This window comes from Drosophila virilis, chromosome 4 (assembly GCF_030788295.1).
Source record: "Drosophila virilis strain 15010-1051.87 chromosome 4, Dvir_AGI_RSII-ME, whole genome shotgun sequence".
NCBI lineage: Eukaryota > Metazoa > Arthropoda > Insecta > Diptera > Drosophilidae > Drosophila > Drosophila virilis.
Window position 1 is genome coordinate 13,539,928 of NC_091546.1, and position 23,936 is coordinate 13,563,863.

The 23,936-nt window shown below is 40.6% G+C and overlaps 1 protein-coding gene across 3 annotated transcripts; it reads right to left on the reverse strand.

Annotated features, from left to right (window-relative positions):
- Positions 1-8,849: 8,849 nt before the first annotated feature.
- On the reverse strand, positions 8,850-23,861 carry BicD (protein bicaudal D). Of its 3 annotated transcripts, XM_002051895.4 has the most exons (9): positions 23,397-23,855; positions 22,702-23,321; positions 12,452-12,817; positions 12,247-12,384; positions 11,324-12,174; positions 11,042-11,259; positions 10,722-10,976; positions 10,477-10,651; positions 8,850-10,082 (listed from the first exon to the last, which is right to left on the reverse strand). In XM_002051895.4, exons 2-9 carry the CDS (start codon positions 22,921-22,923, stop codon positions 9,965-9,967), a joined length of 2,343 nt encoding a protein of 780 aa, XP_002051931.3. In that variant the 5' UTR covers positions 22,924-23,321; positions 23,397-23,855; the 3' UTR covers positions 8,850-9,964. The 3 variants fall into 3 exon arrangements, 2 of the variants coding, with proteins under 2 accessions (XP_002051931.3, XP_032294499.1); XR_011416786.1 differs by having other exon boundaries at positions 10,354-10,651; positions 22,702-23,861; XM_032438608.2 differs by having other exon boundaries at positions 22,702-23,855.
- Between the last annotated feature and the right edge of the window lie 75 nt (positions 23,862-23,936).

Consider the following 23,936-nt stretch of genomic DNA (forward strand, 5'->3'; position numbering starts at 1 on the left):
TTATGAAATCAATTGAACATATGTTTGGCCGCATGCTCTGGCCATAAATCAGAAACGCTTAGTCAGAGAAAATGTATAAACACACTACAAATACACACAGATACACGGTTTATATTATTCAGCATTTCTTGAGAACAAAACAAAAGACTTAGGCAACGAACGCGCTTGTTGTGCTCCCAATTGCGCACGTACGAACTGTTGTTGTGCAAAATTGCATATTGCACTCGAGCTTAGGAGGCGTGAACTCTAGTAAACGGCTAGCGGATTAAGTTCCGCGGAACTAGTTCGGAGCGAACGATGTAATTATAAAAAAAAAGGCTGCATGTTCGAAAAAAAACTTGGATTTAAGAAACTGGAAAATAGGTAGAAAAAAAAACAAACTAAATTTAACTCCACAAATGTTTTGTCTTATTGTTTTGTAGTTAATTCGGCTTTTATACCCTGCAAAAGAAAGAGAGAGTCGTAATGTCGTTTTGCAAATGTATGTAACAGGCAGAAGAAAGCATCTCCGCTCTCGCAAGGTATATATATTCTTGATCAGTATCAATAGCCGAGCCGATCTAGCCATGTCCGACTGTCTGTCCATTCGTATGTTTGCACGCAAGGATCTCTGAATCTATTAGAGCTAGAGACTAGACAATTTGGAACGTGAGCTCTACTGGCAAAGTATTGGAATATTTATTTCGATTATTGATAGCTTGCCCCGTTTCCAAGCAAAATATCGATTCCTGTGTTGGTCGCAAATGCTTCAGGGCATCTCCTCCTAGTCGAGCACTTCCGACTACAGCTCTCTTACTTGTTATAGTTTATTGAAATGCAAACTAACTTTTACGTAATTGCATTGACGCTTGCTTGTTCGCTCATTAATCAAGTTCATATTTAAATTCAAATATGTCTTGGCCCCAACAAATGCACATAAATAAACATAAAATATGGTCCATCCAATTTCGACATTTTATTGATGTTCAACTCAAGCTAAATTTTAATCAAATTTATGCCTAAATTTAAAGATTTTAATGGAACAAGTTTTTCTCGCGTTTTGTGACGCGACATTTTTTAGGATTCTACTTTCAGAACAACTTTTTATGTTTTTTTTTGGTAGATTGTTTTTTTATTTAATTTTTTTTGTGTGTGTGACCACCTTCATTAATTTTCTAAGTGTATTTCTTGAAGCGAATTCCTGAGCCAACACACACGCACACACACGTAGCTCTCGTCTTGTTGTTGAAGCTTCCCACACTTGAGATGCGTTTTTTTTTGTTGTTGTTGAGATGGAGACCATTGACCTGCCGCTTGACCCAGCAGCCTTGGTTAGTTAACAAAAAAAATAAAAGCCTGGTAAAACAAAAAGAAAAACTTAATAAAATGCTTAACAAATTAAGCAAGCGGCAGGCGTTGCATGTGCAACAGTCATGCAACAACAACAACAACAGCAACAACTTGAATTTTGTGGCAACGCACTTGTTGCAGCCATTTACCACATATACCACCCGCCCGCCCTCCTTCCATCGCTCAATGCACCCCTCGCTCGTGTAAAGTTCATGGGTCGTTGCCGGCTTGTTTTTTGTGGTTGCCACTGCGTTGCAGTTCGCTTGAGCTTAACAGTTTCAGGGTTGCCAGGTTTCAGTTTCAGTTTCAGTTTGTTTTGTTTTAGTTGTTGTTGTTGTTGTTGTTTTACTCATCAGCGACTGCGTCACTTTGTTGGCGTTTTGGCGACCTCATCTGTCAACAGAATTAGAAGCGGCAGCAGCAACAACAACAACAACAACAACATTGGCAACAAAAAACCACAGATCTGTCGGGCGGCTGGTCACATGGCCTACGGCCGGCCGCACCGGGATTTGAGTTTGGAGAGAATCGAGCCGCAGACCAAGTACAACTCAAATTGTTATTATTATTACATTTTTTTGTACGTTTAAAGCCAAGTGACTGCAACAACAACAACAATAACAACAACAACAACGACCTGTCCGACTTGTTGTAGCACGCGGTCAAACAAGTGCACTTTAGAAATTGCTCATAAATCATAAAACTGAAACGAGCCAAGTTTGAAATGTAAAACGTTTTTCAAGTTGAAGAAGTGCTAAGTGCAGACATTATAGTCATTGTCATTATCATGCATATGAATATATAAATACATATATATGTTCCAACTACACTCGAAGAATTACTTGTATAGGTTTGATCAATTTGACTGTCTGCCTATTTTTTAACTAATGCACGAATGATTAAAGCTGATAAATCTTCATTAATATATATTCACAAATACACAACTCTTATAATAAGCAATATGTTTTGGGATTTAATATGAACATATTCCACGCAAAGTAAGCGCCAAGAATTAATATTACTGATCTTAAAAAAATGTGCTCTAGCTTGACGTCTTGCTTCCTTGCATTTTATCTGGCAAAACAATCTCAGTTTATTTCCATCTAAAAATTTTTATATAAATTAAATATTCATAGCTAGTTATTATTTTATGCATTGCCAAATTTTAAACTATTTTTTAAAGAATCCGGTAACTACTTAAGTTGCATTCCATTATTTTATAACTATTTTCCATATTATTATTTTTTTTTTTTTAATATTCATAAGCAACGTCAAGTTTTAATCATGATATTGAGCTAAAACTAATTTGAAAAATTCTACAAAAATTATTTTTTATTTGTTACTGGAAATTTTGTGAAGTGCATGAATTGCTGTGCTTGTAACACCCTTTTGATCTGTCCGATTTTTATGGCTACAGTTCAAGGACGAAACAAAAATTAGGTTTTTATTTTGTTTTTGCCTGCAAAGATTTATGCCAAACGAAAGGCTTCTAATTTTTAGCTGCCTCAAGAACAGCACAGAACGGCAAAACGACGAAGGCGTCAATTTCATTAAAATGAATGTGGAATGGTTATGGTTATTAATTAATGCATAGCGACTCGTGCCAAGCCGAGACGCCAACAGTCAACGGCTACGGCTATTGCGATTATGTCTTGGACGTCGCCAAACTGCGACGGTCCCTCCATTTGCGCCGTCTACCCACTGCTCCACACACACACAAAGACGGCGTTAATGCTGATGATGATACCAGTTTGCCTCAACCTTGGCGCGGCGACAACAACATATTTTTCGTACCCAGTACCAGTGCCAGTACCAGCCGACCCGTCGACCCGCCGCCGCTGAAGAGCACTTCTTGAGCCAGCGCTCATCTGCCTGCCGTCCGTCCGCTCGTTCGATCCGTCCGTCCGTCCGTCCGTCCGTTCGGTACCATCGGTAGCAGCGGACGCACAAGATACGCGGATGCGAAAAAAAGTGAATGTAAAACTAAAAAACCACTTGATGACGTTGTCCGTTGTCCGAGCGCGTGACAGAACAATAAACTAGCTTGCTTTTTATTTTTTTTTTTTTTTGGTCGCTTGGGTTGCTGGGGAAGGGGAGTTGCGCTGAGCAGCAGCATGTGACTGGTTCCGAGTGATATTTGGGTCTGTTTCTTGTTTTCACAATATCTGGCAGGGTGCGTAGGAAGTGGAGGGGTGGCGTCTTGGGGAGGGATTGCAGCAAGCCACATTGCAACTGGCCATGACTTTGATGGACTTGTTGTGTTATAGATCTTGCCGCATGAATGAAACGCTGCCATTGAACGCTGCTGATGACTGGAAAAGTCGTTTTGTAAATTCAATAGGGTTTGCCACATTTACAAGTTTTAAGACGGCTTTTATTTTATTTTTGTGCAAATGCACAATGGGCCAATGGCGGCAGTTTTTGTGCACAACTCTAGGGAACTTTTTTGGGCGATTCCAATGAACCAGTTCCTTAACGTTCACAACGTGCCGGAACCAGCGTGAAATTTCTCAAGTGCAGAACTCTGGGGCCACAGCTAAAATGTAAGCTTGGCTAACATTGGCATGGACCAGTTTTTATGACGCTTGCATAACTTTTAATTAAGAGATAATCAATCTAAGCACGAGTCAAATTATCGCAGGCAGGGGCGTGGCGGGGCGGGCGAGTGAACAGCTCTTGTGTTTGCCGCGACCTTAGCACATGTGCTAACTCGCTTTGAGGCATTAAAATTTGTTTTATTTCATTTGGGAATGTGTGAAATGTTTGCAGTTGTCAATTTGTGTGACCTCTCTTTGCGGCCGGCCGCTCGAAAAATAAATATAAATATTCATTTAGGCCATTTTTAGGAAATGTACTACCAAAACTTTTAAAGCTCAACGTTTAGCCGAGACACAAACCACGCAGCAAGCGCGCATGTTGCTATTGCCAGCTCGCTCTAGCACAGGCAGCGACTGCAGCGCACAGTATAGCTGTGCTGCTCTACGACCAGATGAAAATGCACAAAAAGTTGCTGCCTGAAAATGCTGCGCGCCTGTTAAATGACGCGCGATACAACAAATCGCACTACACAAATTTACTGTCATTGTTTGAAATGAGCAAACGCAAAAAATACGCTTGCAACTCGCATGGGATATGCATGTGTGTGTTTATGTGTGTGCATGTGTGTGTATGCATGTGTGTTTGTGTGTGTGTATGTGTGTGTGTGTGCTGGGCTGCCCCTGTTGCATTATGCTAGCCGCGTTCGCTGTGCTCGCAGCGCGCAGAAAACGTGGCGCCCACTTGTTGCATGTGTGTGTGTGTGTGTGTGTGTGTGTGTGGTGGTAACTTGTTTCTGCTTCTTGCCAGCCCTTATTGGGACAGAGACAAAAAGCCAATTACAAATACCGAATGCCAATTTAAGCCGCCGCCAATAGGCCTCGGCCCTATCATCAAGCATCGAGCATAAAACGGCAGGTAAAGGAGGCACAGTAATGGCCAATGCGATATGATTTTCCAACTCCACCCACATAATTGACAGCCCTGCATGCATACGCACACACACACGCACACTCAACTAAGTGTGTGTGTGTGTGTGCGACCTGTGAAGGTCATGCAATTTATAGTGTGTATAGAAATTATTAATTAGGCAACTGCTAAAACTTTGAAGGGCCAACATTTAAAACGGATCGGCCAGAAACTACATGTGTGTGTGACTAGGTGTAAGTGTGTATGTGTATGCATATATATACATGTATCTATTTAGAATTTGTTGTCTGTTCACAATTTGTATCGAATACTACAATCGACTTATGTTAATTAGAAAACAATTCTATAGACTGGGCTGATTAATAAATTGTTTTCTATTCTCTTTCTACAGAACTTTTATATGCAAACAATTTTTAACAGTTGAAATATTTATTAATTAAATATTTATTGTCATTTGACGTCATTGAATACCCCTTAAAAATGATTAATGTTTCTTCTCATACAAATATAAATGTTATAGCATCCGTTTTAGCAACTATATGAACTATCTATCTATTCAAGTACTCTATGTTCATAAGTACATGCATACAGATGCATATATGTATGTATGTATTGCATGTATGTATGTATTTGTGTGAATGTGTGTGCTGTTTTGAATGGGATTGGGAACGCAGGTATACTCAGAATTGAACGTTAAATGTTTTTCAAATCAAGCACAACATTATTTGAGTTCTTTTAAAGTAAAACAGCTAAATTTACAAATACGTATGCATTATTTAGGCCAATAGAGCAAGCTGGTTAATTCTACGTACTTGTCTTTCAACTCCACCCACATAATTATAGAGCCTACGCGAAAGCGAGAACTTCACCTTGCAGCTGGAGCAGAGTTGGGAACCACAACAAGTTAGGAAGAGGGGCTGAAGGGCAGAGTAACGCTCTGCCAGTTGCCCCAGCCATATCAAATGTGCCGGCCAGTTTTTGAGCTGATTACTGGCCATTGGGCCGGTCTTTATCCCTCTTTAAAGCATTTCTGGTTGGTCTGCGCCTGTCGCACCAGTCAGAGTAACAGTAACAGCTGACTGCCCGGCCGCTATCATTTAAAAACAATACAACGACACATACACAGTCAGCGCTCGCTGTGTCTGTGTGCGCGCGTAAGCGTTGAACGCGCCAAGCGACAGCAGCTGAGACGGCAGCCAATAAGAGTTGCCATCCAACTATATCATGGCGAGCACCTGTCGCTATTTCTGTGCGCCTGATGTTCGGTTTGTGCAATTCGACAACACAAAATTTTCGAAGTTCCACTGGGCGACGGCTCACCAACCAATAAAGCGATATTCCCAGGGGCGTAGCCGGCCGTATTGTGCAGGGGGTTCACACTTTTCGTGTTATCTTAATATAAACAAGTCCGATGTTAGAAAACGAAATAAATTGCCGTGCATTTGTATAAAGTGCTTATTAAAATTGAACCTTCGATTCCTAAATGAATATAAAAAAAAAGTCTTTTGGCGAAATTAACATAAAAATTAAGTAAAATCGATTATTGATTGATATACTTAACAAAATATAAGCTTATCTCTGAGAAAAAGAAAACAGGCCCTTTGATATAAGCCGGAAAGATAATAAGTATTAGGAGTTTCTCTTGTTTATATCACACAATATAATTTGCCTACCGTTCATTACATATTTATAACGCCTAAGGGCAACCCCCCTGCGTACGACACTGGTTTTTCGTACAGAAACAACGCTGCAACCAACCACCAACCAAAGCAGCGGCAGCAGAAGGCAAAGGAAGGCACTGACTCAGCATGAAATTTCGTTTCTGCATGTACGCCAGTGTGTGTGTGTGTGTGTGTGTGTGTGTGTGTGTGTTTATCTCGGTGTATGTGTGCGTGCGCGTGTGTGTGTGTGTGTGTGTGTGTGTGTGCATGGGCCTGCCGGCTGGCGTGTATATGTATGTATTGGCTTGTTGTTCGACTGTTCGATAGAGCATCGTCGCGCGTCTTGCAATTGCTGGGCGCCTGGCTAAAATATCGGTAGTTTTGCTCGCCGCGTGACGATGGCGCGTGACTTGGACATCGCCAGTGATTGGAATCGGTATCGATAACGTGCTGCGGAGTCATACACATTTATTTACATTTCGAGTTGTGATTTTATTTTAAATACATAAATAATTCAATTCACTAGGTTGATTGTTATTTAAATATTTTGCCCCGGTATTCACAGTTTAAATGTGACTGACTTTCTATTGATGGAGCTGACAAGATCGTCTACATATACTAGCTGGCATTGAATTTGTTTAATTAGCTGTAAGTATACAGTATGAAGTACTCTTATATGTACTTACATGTCTTAATGTATGTACCATATGCTGATCTCGTAACGAGCAGTTCGTAGAGGGGTCTATAGAAAGACAAGCTGTCTCGTTTTCATTCTGAAAATCACGACGTAATTCACCAATTCCGAATAACTTCTCCTCCAGGTACACTTTCTAAGTAGATATGTAAATTTGTTGCCGGGGGGAAAGTGGGTGGTCTTTTGTATATTCTCTGATACCAATCGTAGATCAAGCTTCTTTACCACTGTGCTGAAAATTGTAAAAAATTCTTCTTGAGTATTGCTCTTCTATGCAATTCTCATGAGTTCAACTAGGCCTCACTCGTTTTAAGGCTTTAATAGGAGCTCTTTTAGGATTGAGCACACAAAAAGTTTGTTGCCTTACAATTCAAAGGTGACAATGAATACGTGCATGACCTAATGCATTCGTGTTCACGCACGAACACGAGAAGCACGAAAAATAACCCATGCGCGCGAATAGCCTGCTCTTACTTTCGCACTTCGACAAATCGTTCAAGAAAAGAATGCATATTTATTTGCTAATTTGTTTATTCTTCACATATGTATAATTTATATTAATTTCTTGTTTTTATTCCCATCGTATTTTGCACACTGTTGCATTTGTCATATGTATGTATGTCCACTTGAACCCCGCTGGCAAATTGTAGCTTTGCCAGGTTTTTATCGTATTTAATCATAAAACTTATTTTAAATATGTTTCAATTCTTAAATTCAATTGCTTTTACTTTTTAAGTTTGTTCTTTTTTGTTTTTTTTTTTTTTGTTTTGTGTGAAATAGAAAACTATTATATTTTTCTTTGTTAATTGAAATAGTTCTTGAGTTATTCAATATGTTTTTTTTTTGTTGTTGTTGATTTTGTTGGCTATCAATATTTTGGCTTTTTGGGTTGATCGATGCAACTATCATATGTATGTATGTAATTATGTATATATTGATGTATGTATGTATGTTTGGATGCTTGGACATGAAACTTAAAGTTGTATTTGTTTCGTCTTGTTCTTGTTGTTGGTTCATAAATAGACTTTGTTCAACTTTCATTTATTTTCTTTCGTTTTTTTTTTTTGTTTTTTTGTTGCAAAAAGGGACGGTAAAATTACAATAAAATCATTTTGAAATATGTATTTATGCATCTCTTCAAACTCTACAAATTTCATCATAAACAATTTCTATAGGCAACTGACAAATCTCAGTTAATCTCTATGTATGTGAGTGGACGATGTGTGTGTGTGTGTGAGTGCGTGTGTGTGTCTTAAATATAAATTCAATTTAATGGCTCGGTAAATTTACATAATATACGCACTTGTATATTTCAATTTTTTGTTCTTTCTCATTTTTCCATTACAACAAAACAAATTGAAACACAAATTGATTTTTTGCCATTTGGGATGCGATTGAAATGTGCTGTGGATAGTCACTACTTTTTGTGTTTAATTAATTAGCTACTTTACTGATAATAATAATAATAATATATTAGTTTAAACTTTAACGCTTTTTTTTTCTTGCTATTTTATGTTGGTTAAGCTGCTCGTTAGTCATAAATAGAGTATTCTATTTTTAAAGGCTTCATTCCTAGGCAAAATAAAAAAGATCTTGTTGCTGTTTTTTTATTTTTAAATAAAATGCAAATCGGGCTCAATTCAGTGCTTGAGCATTTTCTATAGTAACAAGTTACATAAAAAATATAATAATATGATATGGGGCTCAAATTAAAAAGAATTCTTGCTAATTCTTGTTTTTTTTTTTTGTTTTAATTATTTTTATTAATTAAATTAAATAATAATGCACAAATTATAGACTATTTCAGCAGCTAAATAAACAAAAAAACTTGGTTTTTTTATATTTTGATTGCAAACAAAAATTAATTTACTACAATTTCAATTGAAGGTAAATACAAGATGAAAAATCCGTCTTTTAGACGCAGCCCAATTGCTACACATCGTTCAATAGTTGCTTTCCATATTTATATAAATATAGTATGTATGTAGAATTTACATTTTATATTTTCTTATTATTTTTTTTTTTTTTTGGGCATGTGGCTTTTGCACCCATTATCTTGGGTTTTTGTAGCTACCCTCCCCCTTGACAAGAGTTTCTGTTTGTTCTTTACGTACAGAGTTTTTTTTTTGGACGCCAAATTTGTGGGCGGTCCGTTTTGAAAAAAATACTTATATTGTTATCAGGCCAATTAATACATGGGTTTTTCATTTGCCAATTAGATCTTGCTAGATCTTCAAACATTATCATATCAAAAAATTTTGTTTTAGTTTTTTTTTTTCTTTTTCCTCATTCTTTTGAGTTTCGCTTGCGCACAGCGTTGATAACAAAAATCAAACAATCAACGCGAAAATTTAACAAAACTCAACTTAAATCGAACTAAAACGTTATTGAATACATATATGTGTATGTGTTTTGTATATATAGAAAAATACAATTGTTTACGTTAGTTTCGATTTGTTTTCTGTTTTTCTTTGCATTTTCAAAATTGTTAATTAAATTAATTGGACGTTTAAGTAACTAACCGTTAATAACTGTTTGTTGCGTGATTCGCCTAACACAAAAATTCTTTCGTCTAACTAAACTCTCAATAAATACAAATAGAAACAGATACAAATAGATAGTTATCGTTAATATAGGATAGACCGTAGCTATAGCATCGTTCACAAATACATTTGCAGTATGTGTGTGTGTGTGTCTGTCCGTTTGCGGAGTGGGTGGTGGTTCATCATGTTGTCCAACGATGCTCCCAACGAATTTACAACTTAAGCAAAGTATAAACCAAAGCCAAAAGCTTACGCTGCACGCTGATCTTATGTTAGAAGGGATTCGCATTGCTGCTCGCCGGATTTCTGCTGGAGGGGCGCGTGCTGAACGAGGATTTGCCGCTGGTGCCGCGCTGCGGTGGCATCGGACGGCGCACATGACGCATCTCGCTGTGAAAATTGCAGAAGGTATCGATTATAATTCAATTATTAAACTTCAGGCAAGTTAAGAAGTTAGTTAGCAGCTTTTAAGGGGTTTTACAAACGTTTTATAACCATCAACTTTTATTATTAGTACAAAACTACACTAATTTTATATTATTTCTGAGCTTCTATTTCTCAATTTCAACTCCAAGCTTGGGTTAGGTATTTTCCAGCAGCAGCAACAGCCGGTTAGCGGGGCGCACATGCAAACACGTTTTGCCGCATGCAAAATGCTTACCAAGTGCTGATTGTTGGGGGTTTGTTTTTTTTTTTGGTTTGGATATTTTACAAGGGGTATAACTAGAGACTTTTGATAGGGTTTGTGTTGTGCTGCTTGCTTTAGCGACCCAAATGCACCCACCGATCCATTTCCATTTCCTCCAAACGCTGTGTGAGCGCCAGCTTTTGTTGCACCGCCAAGCGCAGCAGTTGATTGAGCGTTTTCTTCTCCTCCTCGGCAGCCTCCAGCTGGCGATTCAGATCATCCACCTGGGTCACATACTCCTCGCAGCGTGCTGCGAACATGGCGCGCAGACCTGGTCGCAAAAACAAGAGATTGGAAGGGTATTAAGACAGGCATTATAACATATACTTTAATTGACCTACTTGAGAAGGTGGCAGCATCCTCCTTGAGCAGTCGAAGCTCATTGCGCAGCTTGGACATGGTATCGCTGACAATGATCTTCTCGTTCTCATACTTGGACTTGAGATTGGTGAGTGCCACCTCGGCGGTTTGTTTGTTTGACTTGAGCACATTGCGTAGCGTTATGATTTGCTCGCGCTTCACGGACAACAGACTCTTGAGCTTGACAATTTGCTCCTGCAGCTCCTCCACCTCCTCGGTGTTGCCCTTCTCCACAGCTGCAATGAGAAAGATGGCTGTCAGATAGGAATGACAACTCTTAATTGGAACTCTGAACACTTACATTCGCCACCCTCGACGCGCACTTTGTGCTTGTTCAGATCGATGGTATGCTCGACGGCGGTTTTCAGATGCTTGATCTGATCGCTGACGGTGTCCACATACTTCTTAATCTCTACCGAATCGGCCAGACCCTGCAAATCCTCAACAATTTGCGGGCGTGCTGTGAGTACATCCGACTTGAACTGCGACTGGATAGCGGTAAGCGAATCGTTCTCAAAGCTGGCAGACGAAACAAAAAAGTATTAGCATAGAAGTTAGACAGAGATATCGATTTGTACACAACCTCATGTCCTCGCTCTTGTGATCCAGCAGCACACGTGAAGGCGTCTCACCGTTCACCGTGCAGACCAGATGATACAATTGCGCCAGATCATCGCTGAGCGCCACCAGAGTGCTGCGCGCCGAGCCCAGGCTCTGGCCCGCATTCTGCGAGATGTGCGTTAGGGTCTGCACATCGCACTGCAGATCCAACGATTTTTGTTCGGTGGAGAGCAGCTTGTTCTTCAGATTGGTCACCTCGTTGCGCAGGGTAGTGGTGGCGTCCGTATAGTTGAGACCCTTCTGCAGCTCAGCAATGTCAGTCTTGAGGCCGTCTATCTCCTTGGCGGAGAGCGTAAACCAATTGGCATACTGTGAGATTAACTGGCGCAGCTGTTGTTGCAGTTGTTCATCCCTTGCCTGCCCACTGGCCGTTTGATCCTTGACGTCAATTTGTTTCTTTAGCTGCACCAGCGCATCCACATGGGCGGCGAGCAGCGCCAGGCGTGACATAAAGTTTTGCAGCTCATTCTGTGACTTGTCCAGGCTGCTCTGCGCCTCACGCAAATTGGTCGTTAGATGGGCTTTCTCATTCTCCATGCTTTCCAGCTGTTTCTCCAGCTTCTTCAGCTCGTTCAGATGGATCTCGGAGAAGAGATCGCATTTGGTGCCATCGGGCGATTTGAGCTCTGTGCTTAGGTCTGCCTCGAGGCGTTTCAGCGCCAGATTCTCCTCCTCGCCATCCGAATTATTGCTGGCATTGTCCTCCATGTTGCTGCGTATGCTATAGGCCAGATTGCTGATGTGATACATGGACTCGCGATTCAGGTGACCATCCAGCTCCTTTTTCAGCGCATATTTGGCCTCACGCTCGCCCTGAGATTCGAATGAAAAGAGCAACAGTTAAAAAATAGGAGCTTGGGCATTATAAAATGATTCCACACACACCTGAAGTGCCTCCAGCGCCTCTTCCATTTGCTTCTCGGCAATCTTCTTCAGATTCGCCAGCTCATCGACCTGTTGATTCAGCAGCTCCAACTCCTCGGTGAGGCGACGTATCTCGTGTTTGGCACCCTCGAACTCCACCTGTGTGAGGCAAAGCATAAATAGTTAGGCACAGTTGATTGGGATTCTAGAATTCTTGAGCACTTGCCTGCGAACTTCGCAGGCTGGAGACCTGCTTCTGCAACGATATGTTCTCCTCTTCCAGCTCAGAGTACTCACTGAGCATGCGCGTCTCGCGAAATTTCAAATCCTTTAGCTCGGACTTGAGACGCAACCGTTCCGCCTCATTGTCGCTCTTATCACGTCCAATATCCGAGTTCTCCTGCAGCATTCGATCCCGTTCATTGCGCACACGTTCCAGCTCATGACGCAGCTGCTTAATCTCATTCTCCAGATCAAGTATTTGCAAATTGAGCGATGTTTCGCGAGCGGCTGACTCATTCAGCAGCGTCTCCTCCTGCTCGATGCCGGTCTTGTTCGTGACCTTTTGTGAGGTTTGAAATTTGGTGAGCGCCTGTAAAGTGAGGGAAAAAGGGGTTAGAAAATATGGAAAAGATAAAGATATCTTTATAAAAATACAGATATCTTATATGAAAATATCTTTAGAAGGCAGAACATTTTTTTTATGGATGTCCTAGGCGCTCTCCTTTGTAATCTTAAATTTTATATTATTTTTTTTTTTTTTGTGACTTTATAAAATTAACTAGACTTTATCAGACCCTCCTTGTCAAGATATGCACCTACATCTTACTCTGCTCTCAACTTTTTCTATAAACTATACAAACTTAATATACCCTTACCCTACCTTCCACTCACTCGCCCTGAACCCGGCCCACGTTTCAGGGGTATTGCAATCATAAAAGTTGCCAGCCTGCCATTTTTATTGCAGTCATTTGCATGTGTAAGTTGTGTAGGCGGACGGGGGACAGGGGCAAGGGTGGGGCAGGGGCAGTGCCAATGGGGGGCGTCAGTCACTGGGGAGCTGTGCTTGTGCGGCTGACGCAACGCCCCTTATTTCACTTTGTTACATTTTTCATTAAATGGCGCAGATATTTTTTCTTTTTGGCGTTTTTTCTTTATTACAGATCTCCCAGCGGAGGAGCAAATGCATCTGAAAGTTGGATTTATGTGCTGGCATTTATTGGATTTTCTTGTTGTTGTTGTTGTTGCTTAATTGCGTCGGCCAGTGTTGCGAAGTGCGTCATAGACGCGCGTGCATGTGAAGCTTAATGGGCGCAGGACACGGTCAGGACGCGGCAAGAGGTAAATGTGTATTTATTATATGTATATGTGTGCACTCAGAGAAAAGAAGTAGTAGAAACTTTGAAAATTAACTATTTACTTTTATCGATAGGTAGAATAAAAATATATATTTTCAATATTTTCAAGAAGAAGATATTAAAATATGTCAAAATTTGGATACACCCAAGCTCAACTTCAGAATGAAAAACTTGCAAATCCAACAAATGTTTCAGTTTGATACACCTTGTTCTTGCAGTGTATAAAGCATAAAGCAAGCCAGCCAAGCCTGTGCCTTTGGCCGTAAATGCCGCTGATTGAAGGCAAACGACATGTCCATATGGCCAGGAGCAGGCAGGAGGGATTGCAACTGGGGTGTGGCTGAGCTGTAATCGTGTTGTGTGGGCCTTAATTGAAATCTCAACGGAACAGTCGTTAGGTCTTGTCCGGCCGCCATTTGAAGTGTACGTGCTTCACAGGCACAGCAAACACGAGAGCAGCTGCCAACGGCCCACTTGAAAAAGTCGCCACAGCAAATGACCACAAAGCGAGCCTAGAAGCTGGGTTTTCGCCCAGGCTTGGCCAGATTCTGTGGATTACTATGTGCAGTGCTCCAACTGTTGGAATACTTTTAACTGCAGCTGTAATTAACAATCTTTTCTTAGCCACGAACGGGAAAACAAATAACAAGCTGCTCAACCCACTTAACGCGCCCCAAAATTGAAAAGGAAATAGCCTGAAAAGCCCAGTAGCCCCCTTTGGGCCACTTGACTATCCTTTCTCTCTCTACCCCCTACCCTCTAGCCCCTTCTTCCGTTCGCTTTATGGCCGTGTAATTATTGTCAATGGCTGTGGGCGACGTCAACGCTCTTATTCTTATTCTTTTAGTTTTATTTTACCCGAAAACCCATTTGTAATGTTTTAAAAGGGTATATTGCCTTTGTGGGCAGGTATGCGACAGACAGCAGAAGGTTCTTGATCAGAAGCTCAAGCTTAAAAGATCTTGCCACGATCGTCTGTGAGAATAGGTCGATTTTGGAAATTCAAATATGGTTTTTTCTTTTATACCCTAAATATTCGATACTTTCTGCCATTTTCGACAATTCTAAGAGCTTGATACCTTAAACTTGGAATGTGGCTTATCGAAACTTTTAATAGTTTGAGAATATTTCACTTTTTGGATATATCTCCCATTCTGTTTAAAATTTGACAATAAAACTGAATAACTTTTAAGATATCTCCCCAATCTATCCGAAGTTGGAAAAAAACAGACGCATTTCTTAAGCTAGAGTCGTGCGTTTTGTTATGCACAAACTTTGATATGCCCTTTTGAAAACCTTTAAATCTGATTAGGAAAGAACTATAAACAAGGAAAGTTGTTCAAGAATGTTTGCCCATAGAGAGTGTGGGGCAAAGTGATAAAGCAGCACAATCATGTATTTCCGTGCATGACAGACTAAAAGAAAGCCAGCTCTCTGCTGTGGTCAGGGCATCTACCAGTCGGACACACCCGACTAGAGCAATTTCAATTTGAGAAACCAACACGTAGCCCCGGCTCCAGAGGCAAGTGCATTTCGTTAATTAGTGTGGATGAAAGGGAATGCGAAGCAAACAAAAGGCCAAGCCAGTCGCAACTAAGCTGGAAATTTGAGACCTCTAATGCCCTCGCATTCAGCCAAGCAAGTTGCAGTGGCGCCACCTAGGCTAAATATATATATATATATATATATATACATATTCTATATATATGAGAAGTGTCAACCCGAATATGGCTGCGTATCAAAAGTTAAACAAAAGACTACGTTCCTTGGATTGGTCTTCAAATGAAATTTAAGCTGCTGCTAAAAATATTTAAACTCTTTATTTTTGAACGTTTCTTTATGGGTTAACAAACGACAAACTGACGTCAGCCGAATTCTTAGGTAGTTTAGTTTTGTTTAGTTACAGTCCAAACCAGAACCAGAACATTTCGAAACAATAATGAAAGAGTTAAGGGTAGATGCTCAAACGCAAAGTTAAACATAGGTTTAAGTCAAACGGAACTCTAAGCGCCAAACTTACAAATCCGATTCGGTAAGATTTGTAGTCCTTCATAATATTTGGCTTTAAGTTTAAATTTAAGCAACTACATAGTAGCACTCATGATCTTCATTCTCTGCAAATTCCGAACAGTTTATGCACTGGCGCCATCTATGCGTCAGAGCGGGCAACAGTTAGCCGCAAAAGCCACAATAAATGACACCAGGACATGAACTTTATGCAAATTAGAAAAGATTTTTAATTAAGTCGAGCAAATATTAACACAGTCGACGCGAGGCGAGGTGTGGCTGGGCACAGGACCAGACCGAAGCATTTTAGGTGTGTTCCACATGCGACGGCCACATCCAGCCCGGTCGCCCCCCTGCCCAACCACTTGGACATTGCAACGCACAAGCGTTGTGCTTGCGGTTGATTTTGTTAGGCAGCCGGCAACTAAATGGCCCAAATAAAGCTGCCCCGGCACAGACCAGACCCGCATTGACGTGGCAACAGCTGGCATTGCAGTGCAGTCCCGGTTGCCGTCCGGCTGCTAAAAATAGAGCAGATTGCCCACATTACGACAACGGGTGGCGGCCTTATGGAGGCGCTACGTGCGCACAGAGGTAGCCAAAGCGGGCAATGGGCAACTCATAACAATTTCCTCCACCACCCACGTGGCCCCCCACATAAACCGCACATCCCACAACTCCCGCTGTTGATAAAGTATGCCATGAATGACTGAGCAGTTTGTTTGTGGAAAGCGACAATGACGACCGCATCAGTAACACCAACAGCTGAAAATTTGAGGATACCCTGTAAACAACAGACAATGCATATATAACCCTATAATAAGAATGGTTTTCTGGATTCTAGATTTAGTTGGATATCGGCTTACTAGCGCTTTCTCATCTTCCATCAAATATACCATCGTATGCACTAGAATTTTTAAGAGCCAATAAGAATTTATTTATAGATCTATAATTCTTACATATCGGTTTCTTATCTTCCATCAAAGACCATATCCGACTAAAGCATGTGGATTTCTATATTCTAGATTTGCATTTTATTCGATCGATATCTCCTTATTATCGCCTTTTTATCAAGGACTATATCCGATATACTCCTGGTTATCGCGTTGTTTTATAATTGTCGCTTTTTCATCGCTATCTTATCTTCCAAGAAAACTGATATTCCAATTACCTTTGGAAAATAATTAAAGAATCTTTTCCTTACGAAACCTAAGCTTCTTGTTGAAGAAAACATGAGGCCATCTTTATACTTGTTGAAAGTATGCTAGCCTATCGCCAAACTCTCGCTTGGGAGGATGAAAAGATGATAAATTGAAATTTTGTTTAAAGAAAAGAGTTTTATCTAAAGTATTTACACAAGGGAATATATCGCAAGTGCAAAGACATGATGCCACATTTTATCTTTCATCCACATTGTTATACCCGTTTCTGTACATTTTATGGTTACAGGGTATAACAGCTCATCTCTCCCCACCATGGAAATAACAATCAGTAGCAGGCAACAGTGGAAATGCAAACAAACAGGAACAACTGCTGCTGCTGCTGCTGTGGATGTTTTGTTGTAGGCTGTCGTGTAATTTCTTAACCCATACAAACACACACCATAAGCCTGGGATGCGGACGCACTTGTGGCCTCCATGTCAATGCACGCGTTTGACACTCTCTGAATTTGAAATGTCGCCAAAATGAAAATAAGCAAAGCGAAGCGACGCGACGCGACTGAACAAGAGAACTGTATAATTTCAGCATACGGAAGCAGTGCAAACACAATGGGAACCCAAATTGCGCTCTCAACTAAATGAAAGCCAGGAAGGAACTAGGAACTAGCTTAAATAGCTAAGCAGACGCTTAAATGCTCTTGCGTTAAGGTAAGTGACAAATAATATCTAAATATCGGATAAGTCGAAAACTATGAAAGTTAATACACATTAATTGGTAATTTTATAATAATTTTCAAAATCGATAAAAATCGATTGCCGATTATGAAAACAAATATTTTATATAATATCGATAACAATCGGTTATTAACATTACTCTTATATAGTCCTCTCACTGACTATATTTGCTCTAATTAGTCCATGACATAATTAGACTTGAAGTCGGATAAGTCGAAAACTATGAAAGTTAATACACATTGATTGGTCATTCTTTATTAATTTTCAAAATCGATAAATATCGATTGCATATTATGAAAACCAATATTTTATATAATATCGATAACAATCGATTATTAACATTACTCTTATATAGTCCTCTCACTGACTATATTTGCTCTAATTAGTCCATGACATAATTAGACTTGAAGTCGGATAAGTCGGAAACTATGAAAGTTAATATACATTAATTGGTCATTCTTTATTAATTTTCAAAATCGATAAATATCGATTGCAGATTATGAAAACCAATATATTATATAATATCGATAACAATCGATTAACATTACTCTTATATAGTCCTCTCACTGACTACATTTGCTCTAATTAGTCCATTACACAATGAGACTTGAAGTTGGTTTTTAGTTGAAATTGAAAATATCGATAAATATCGTTTATAGTAATTTCTCAAACTTGTTCGCATTCTCTTTTGTACGCAAAAAGATAGATAATTGGGTCTTAAAACGAGTTCGAATCTCAGGCCTAATACTTGAGAGACCGAAAAGGGATTATAGAAACCCACAGTAAAAGATTTGCCATAGCCGTAATGCCCTTGGGTTTCGAGGATGTGCGAATATGCTTAAATTGTGCTCTTAAGTAAATGGATATGCGAATTGTGGGAATGCAGCGGAATGCATGCAAATCCTTTTCAGCACAGCGGTACAATAAATGTTGTGCATGTTGACGCGCAGCAAGGATAACTGTGCTGCAAACTGTCGTTGCATGCCACGCCGCACACACACAGAGACCAACTGCTGCATCATCATCATCATCAACATCAACATCAACAAGAGAAGCAGTAAAAATCATTTGCACTTAACAGCCAATCAGCAAAGTCGCAATCATGTGTCCAACTCTCTGGATGCACACGCTCACACACATTTGCATAACCGGGGCAATGTTTGTGGCACCCAAATTGGCAACACTCCAAAGATGCTCGAGATTGGGGCGAGCAGTCGGAGGTGACGCGGGTTGGGGTCATAAAAAGTGTCTATGAGCCTAGACGGAAGCCAATCAGTTTCCAAATAAGTTGGGTGCAAATAAATTGCATAGCCATTATGCGGCCAAGGCTGGCATCCAAAAATAAAGTCAACTAACAGTGCATTAGTTGAGAGTGCACGACTGCAACATACCCTGCAATTACTTATGCGAGCCTAAATATGAAATTTGCAGTTTCCAGTACTTAAAGCTGCAATAATATTCTAAAAATCAAGTCTGTTTATCGATATTTATCGATTTTCGGGCAATTGGAAAATGTGAACAGCTAATATGATATAGGAGCTTCGATTTGCCCATCTTGAAGTCTCTTCGAGTCTTCGAGATAATATTAGAAGTCGATAGTTATCGATTTTGGAGCGGAACGACAGTAGTTATCGATAATTATGATAAACATAAAGCTAATGAAGGTCTTCAAATCAAATCAGCTCGTCGAATACGTCTCCATTTATAAGTCCAATATTCCTTTTATTGAACAATAATTTATGGGTACAGGGTATTTCTGACTTCTCCAACTGCAAGTTTTGCTCATCATTGTGCCCAACCGCGCCACCAGCTGCTTTTAAATTTTCATAGCATGCCCAGAACTGTGCTGTGAGGGGCAGGGGCAGGGGCGGGAGGATTTGTCATTGGGTGCTGGCAACATTTTTCCTGCTCATTTCCCTTGCAGGCAACAGCAACAAATGACAACTGCGACTGCAACCGAGTCGGAAACATGTTTTGTCAATGCTCAAGCGCTGCAGTTAACCCTTGCCACCCCCCCCCCCCCTCCTTAACCCCGCAACATGCCCCAATTGTCTGTTGTCCTTGTTGTTGCTGCTGCTGCTGCTCCTGCTGCCGGATTTGATTGCCGTGGAATTGCAATTTGCGCCAACAGAACAGAGCATCAGCGTCAAATCATTATAATTTCTTCGTCGGGATTTTATTTCTCTTCTTTTTTTTTTTTTTTGCCATCCTGCAGCTGGTTTCCTCCCTCCCATTGCAGTTGTCCTTTGTCCGCGTGGTTGTCGCTTTGATGTTGCTCGCGCTGTTATTGCAATTGCAAGTGTCCTCACCTTCTCCTCAGCTAATTTATTTGCCTCACTTACAAATTCTTCAATCTGCCCCCCTTTTGAGTTCGTGTAAATAATTGGCATTAATTATTAAAGTCTGTATTAGAAACTTTTGCCTGAGCCAACAGGAAAGTAACCAAGTTAACAACTCACAAGCCGCAAAACTATGCGCAGGCAACAGGACTCCCGACTCGGCGAGCTCCCCAGGCGAAATGTCCTTGGCTGCCGTCAGGCTAACCATAAAATATGGTCACACACACAGACACACACACGCTCTCTGAACTGGCTTCGGTTTTATGACTGTTGTTTTGGGGGCCTCTTAATTGCCGCAGTTGCAAACGTCCAAACGACATGTGTACTACACCACGCCTCGTTACGCCCCTGAAACGCCACGCTTCCCCCCTCCTGCCACACACACACACTCAGGCGCAACAAAGCCAACTAAATAAATGGCCAAATGCAGTTGATACTGGCCGGCCCCGCGTGCTGAGCTCTGTCTAAATATTTGCTTGTATCGACTGCAGTTTTGCATTCTGCCAATTTTCCGGTTATTCTGTCCAGCGCCGGAGGACACAGTTAGCCGTGTAATCGAAATGCCCGGGCATTAAAGTCTATTCGGCGAGAAAATTTGTGCCGCCGGGCTTTATATGCAAAAATATTCTATTCATTTCGGCCGGGCTAATTTCGTGACCCCTTCGCCACCTGCTGCAACGAAAAACTCCTGACATCCGTCTCCTAGCCCACGCTCTGATTTATGTCTTGCCCACGGGCTGATATCTTGATTACAAGTGGAAATATGTCGCCCAGCAGCCGGCGCTTCAACCTGCAAAAGTTGCAAGTGGCAGGCGGGCGGCAGAGACAAAATGCCCGCAGTGTTTGTCGTCGTCGCAAATAATTTTTCTCTCTTATTTTTTTTTTTAATTTTAAGCATGCACTAATGCGAGGGTAAATGAGTGTGTGTGTGCGTGGGAGTGTGTGCGTGCGTGTGTGTGTGTGTGTGTGGAGGGTGTGTTGCTAGCGGCGGCTCTCGTAAAAGTTCAGTTGAGTTCAAAGCTAACAAGCTGGAAAACTATCAAGCGAGCGGCCTAATGGGCAGGTGGGCGCCACCTGTCGGCCAATTAATCAACTGTTCTCGGAGCCTTATAAACTGATTCTAGAATGGAATTGAGTTGGAAAACTGTAGAAGCGTGAAATTGAAAAAAAAAGCAATCTTAAATATAACAAATCTAACTTATCTGATTAAAATTATAAATACTATGAGTATATTTGTTTTTTTAGGGAAACAAATTATTTTGAAAGCTGCCAAGGAATATTTGCAAATGAAATATAATAGAAATATGTGCAGATAAAAGTAAATGAGAATATTATAAGAAGCCCGAAAATATATTGGCAAGATTTTTGGTTAAGTGGGAAAAAGGTTTCGGAAATAAGACTTTTACTAATGATAGGAGAAAAACAGAATTTTATAGATTTACAATTAAATATTCATTAAATTCAATATAAAGAATATTGGAATAGAAAGATAATATATATATATATAATTTAATCAAAACAATAAGCTAATGACGAACTAGTTCTATTACTAAAAAAGAAATAGAAGAAGACATTATCCATCAAAATATTCGACTCTCTATTAAAAAGAAAATTCCAAAAATGAATCAATCATAGTACAATATTTTGCAGTGCACAATTCTCTTTTAACACTTCATATCAAATTTCCATATTCCTTAATAATTATTCTAAAACGTATTGACAATTTTTCTGCTTAAATAAACCAGTTCCCATTGCGAACTAGTTCCACATAGAAACAAAACGAACAGATTTTTCTCTTGTTTTGCCATTTCTCTTGGAATCGATTCTTTGTTTTGGCAACGAGTCGAGTAATTAACGCCATGGGCAACAACTATAAAAAAGTACATAAATAAAGGGTGAACAACAACGAAATGATAATGAGCCGACAGGCAAAAGTTATTTATATTAGCCCCCAACCCTCCTTTGTAGGCATTGGGCGAAGGACAAACTTTGTTGTTGGGCTTTTCCGCAATGCACGTTGAAATTCCAGCGGAAATGTCAAAACAATTGCCGTGTCTAATTGCCAGTCGGGCAGTTGGCGAACATAGGTGCAAAATGGAATGGCAAAAAAAAAAAGAAGCATATTGGCCAGATTGTAATAAAAACAACAACAACAACAAAGGCAGCTAAACAGAATGGCGATGATAAAGCGCAAGCCAAATTGACCGTGATCAGACAGACAGGCAGAGCAAGAGCGAGAGCGAGAGAGAGAAGTTGAAAATCCATAGTGAGCGAGAGGGGGAGCACAAAAGCTAACATTGTTGCTGAGCGGGGGCGTGCACTGAGGCGACGCCAAGTACCGCAAGCCCAGTTTATAAAACGAAAGAATCTACATGTGACCAGACCTAACGATTAAATCATTCGTGATTATTAGAGCCGGACAGTCACACTCGCCGGATCCAAAGAGAACAAGAGAGCGAGTTGGTTAGAGAGAGCGTGCTTTTAGCAAATACATGGTGCACATTCCATATTGTGACTGCGGTATTTTACAAAAGCTGTTTTAGAAATGAATCTTGCTCAAATAGGACTTACTTAGTTCAGATAGCAGAAAACATATTTCGCTCAAACAATTGTTTGCTAATCTTATCGTACGCTTTAACGAGTGCTTACTGTTTTTTGCCAACAAGACAAATTGAAAACCAATTGCAAAACTTTTGGTCTAACAGCGACTGTGTGTGTGTGTGTGTGTGTGTGTGTGCGTAGGCATGCATATGCCAGTGTGTGTGTGTGTGTGTGTGCTTTTAGATAAGCGACAATTGGCTTGGAAACGGCTAACACACACACACTAACACACACACACAGCTGTTGAACTGTCTGTTTTAGTTTTTTCGTACTCACCTCCTGCGTAATGTCCAGCTCGTGCCGTGTGTTGTCGTAGAGGGTTTCCAGCTCCTCGCACTTCTGCTCCAGCGCTGACTTCTCCTCCAGCAGCGAGAGGCCATATTGAGCGGATTGGGCGCTGGCGCTGGACACCTGATCAAGTTCGCGTGTCAGACGCTCCACTTCCATGCGCAGATCCAGTACTGTTTGGGCGCCATCGTTGGCGCTTGGGCTGGACATGGTGTTTGGGTGTTGCAGGTGGAAAGGGGGATAGGGAGGGAATGTGTGTGTGTGTGTGTGTGTGTGTGTAGCTTTAGGACGGTACCACAGTCTGTGTGTAGGCGTGGCAAATGCAGCTGCTCCTGTTGCTTGGGCGGAATTGTCGTCAATTATTTTTGTTTTTACTTATTTCTTTTTTGGAGGGAAATCAATAAAAAGAAAACTTGTTTTATTTTATTTCTTTTGTTGTTGTTTTTGAGTGCTTTGTCCGTTGTGGCTGCCCGTTGCCCGCTCCAGAAAACCAACTCACACCTACACGCAATCGGTTGTGTGTGTGTGTGTGTGTGTGCGTGCGTGTATGTGTGTTGGCTCGTTTCACCTTTTCTCTTTTGTGCTGCTATTCACTGGCACATTTGCAGCTGAGCGGTGGAATGAAAATTGGAATTTTTTTCGTATATTTTTTTATTTTTATTTTATTGCCAAATTTAATTCACCGTCACTTGTCGCACTTTTGGCTGCCTTCAAAAGGATCTCTCATACGGCGGCACAAGACAGAGAGGGCGAGGAAGAGAGAGCGAGAACAGGAAGTTTCAATTCACAGAACGGTCGACGTCGCTGCCGTCGTCGTCGTCGACATGACATCACACGATTTCCACTTTCATTTCATTAATTGTTGCTGTCCAGTTGCGCAGCCCAGACAGCCGTGGCAAATAATCTTTTGTTTATTTGGAATATTTACTACGTATTTTCGTTGCACTTTAGACGGAATTTGTTTAGAGCAATTGTTTAAATTGCTAATTAAATAAGTTAAAATCGACAATTTGTTTTATGGTAAGAATGCAAAAACAAAAACTCCGCTATCACGGTCCGTGCGTGCCTGTCTTCTTCTTTGCACACACACTGTTTGTGACGGAATGCGAATTAGTGATGTCAAGCAAATATCGTAGCAATCAACATTGGCAACCGTTGCGATAGTTACCAAAATATTTTTAATAAACCATTCAAAAGAAGAGGATTCAATATTTTAAATTGCA

Bases quoted from the DNA above. Each gene is read 5' to 3' on its own strand.
- BicD (XM_002051895.4), bottom strand. From the start codon at position 22,923: ATGTCCAGCCCAAGCGCCAACGATGGCGCCCAAACAGTACTGGATCTG. The intron at 12,385-12,451 runs GCAAGTGCTCAA...TGCCTCACACAG, and splicing joins CCAGCCTGCGAAGTTCGCAG to GTGGAGTTCGAGGGTGCCAA. The intron at 10,083-10,476 runs GTGGGTGCATTT...CAATTTTCACAG, and splicing joins GAGGAAATGGAAATGGATCG to CGAGATGCGTCATGTGCGCC.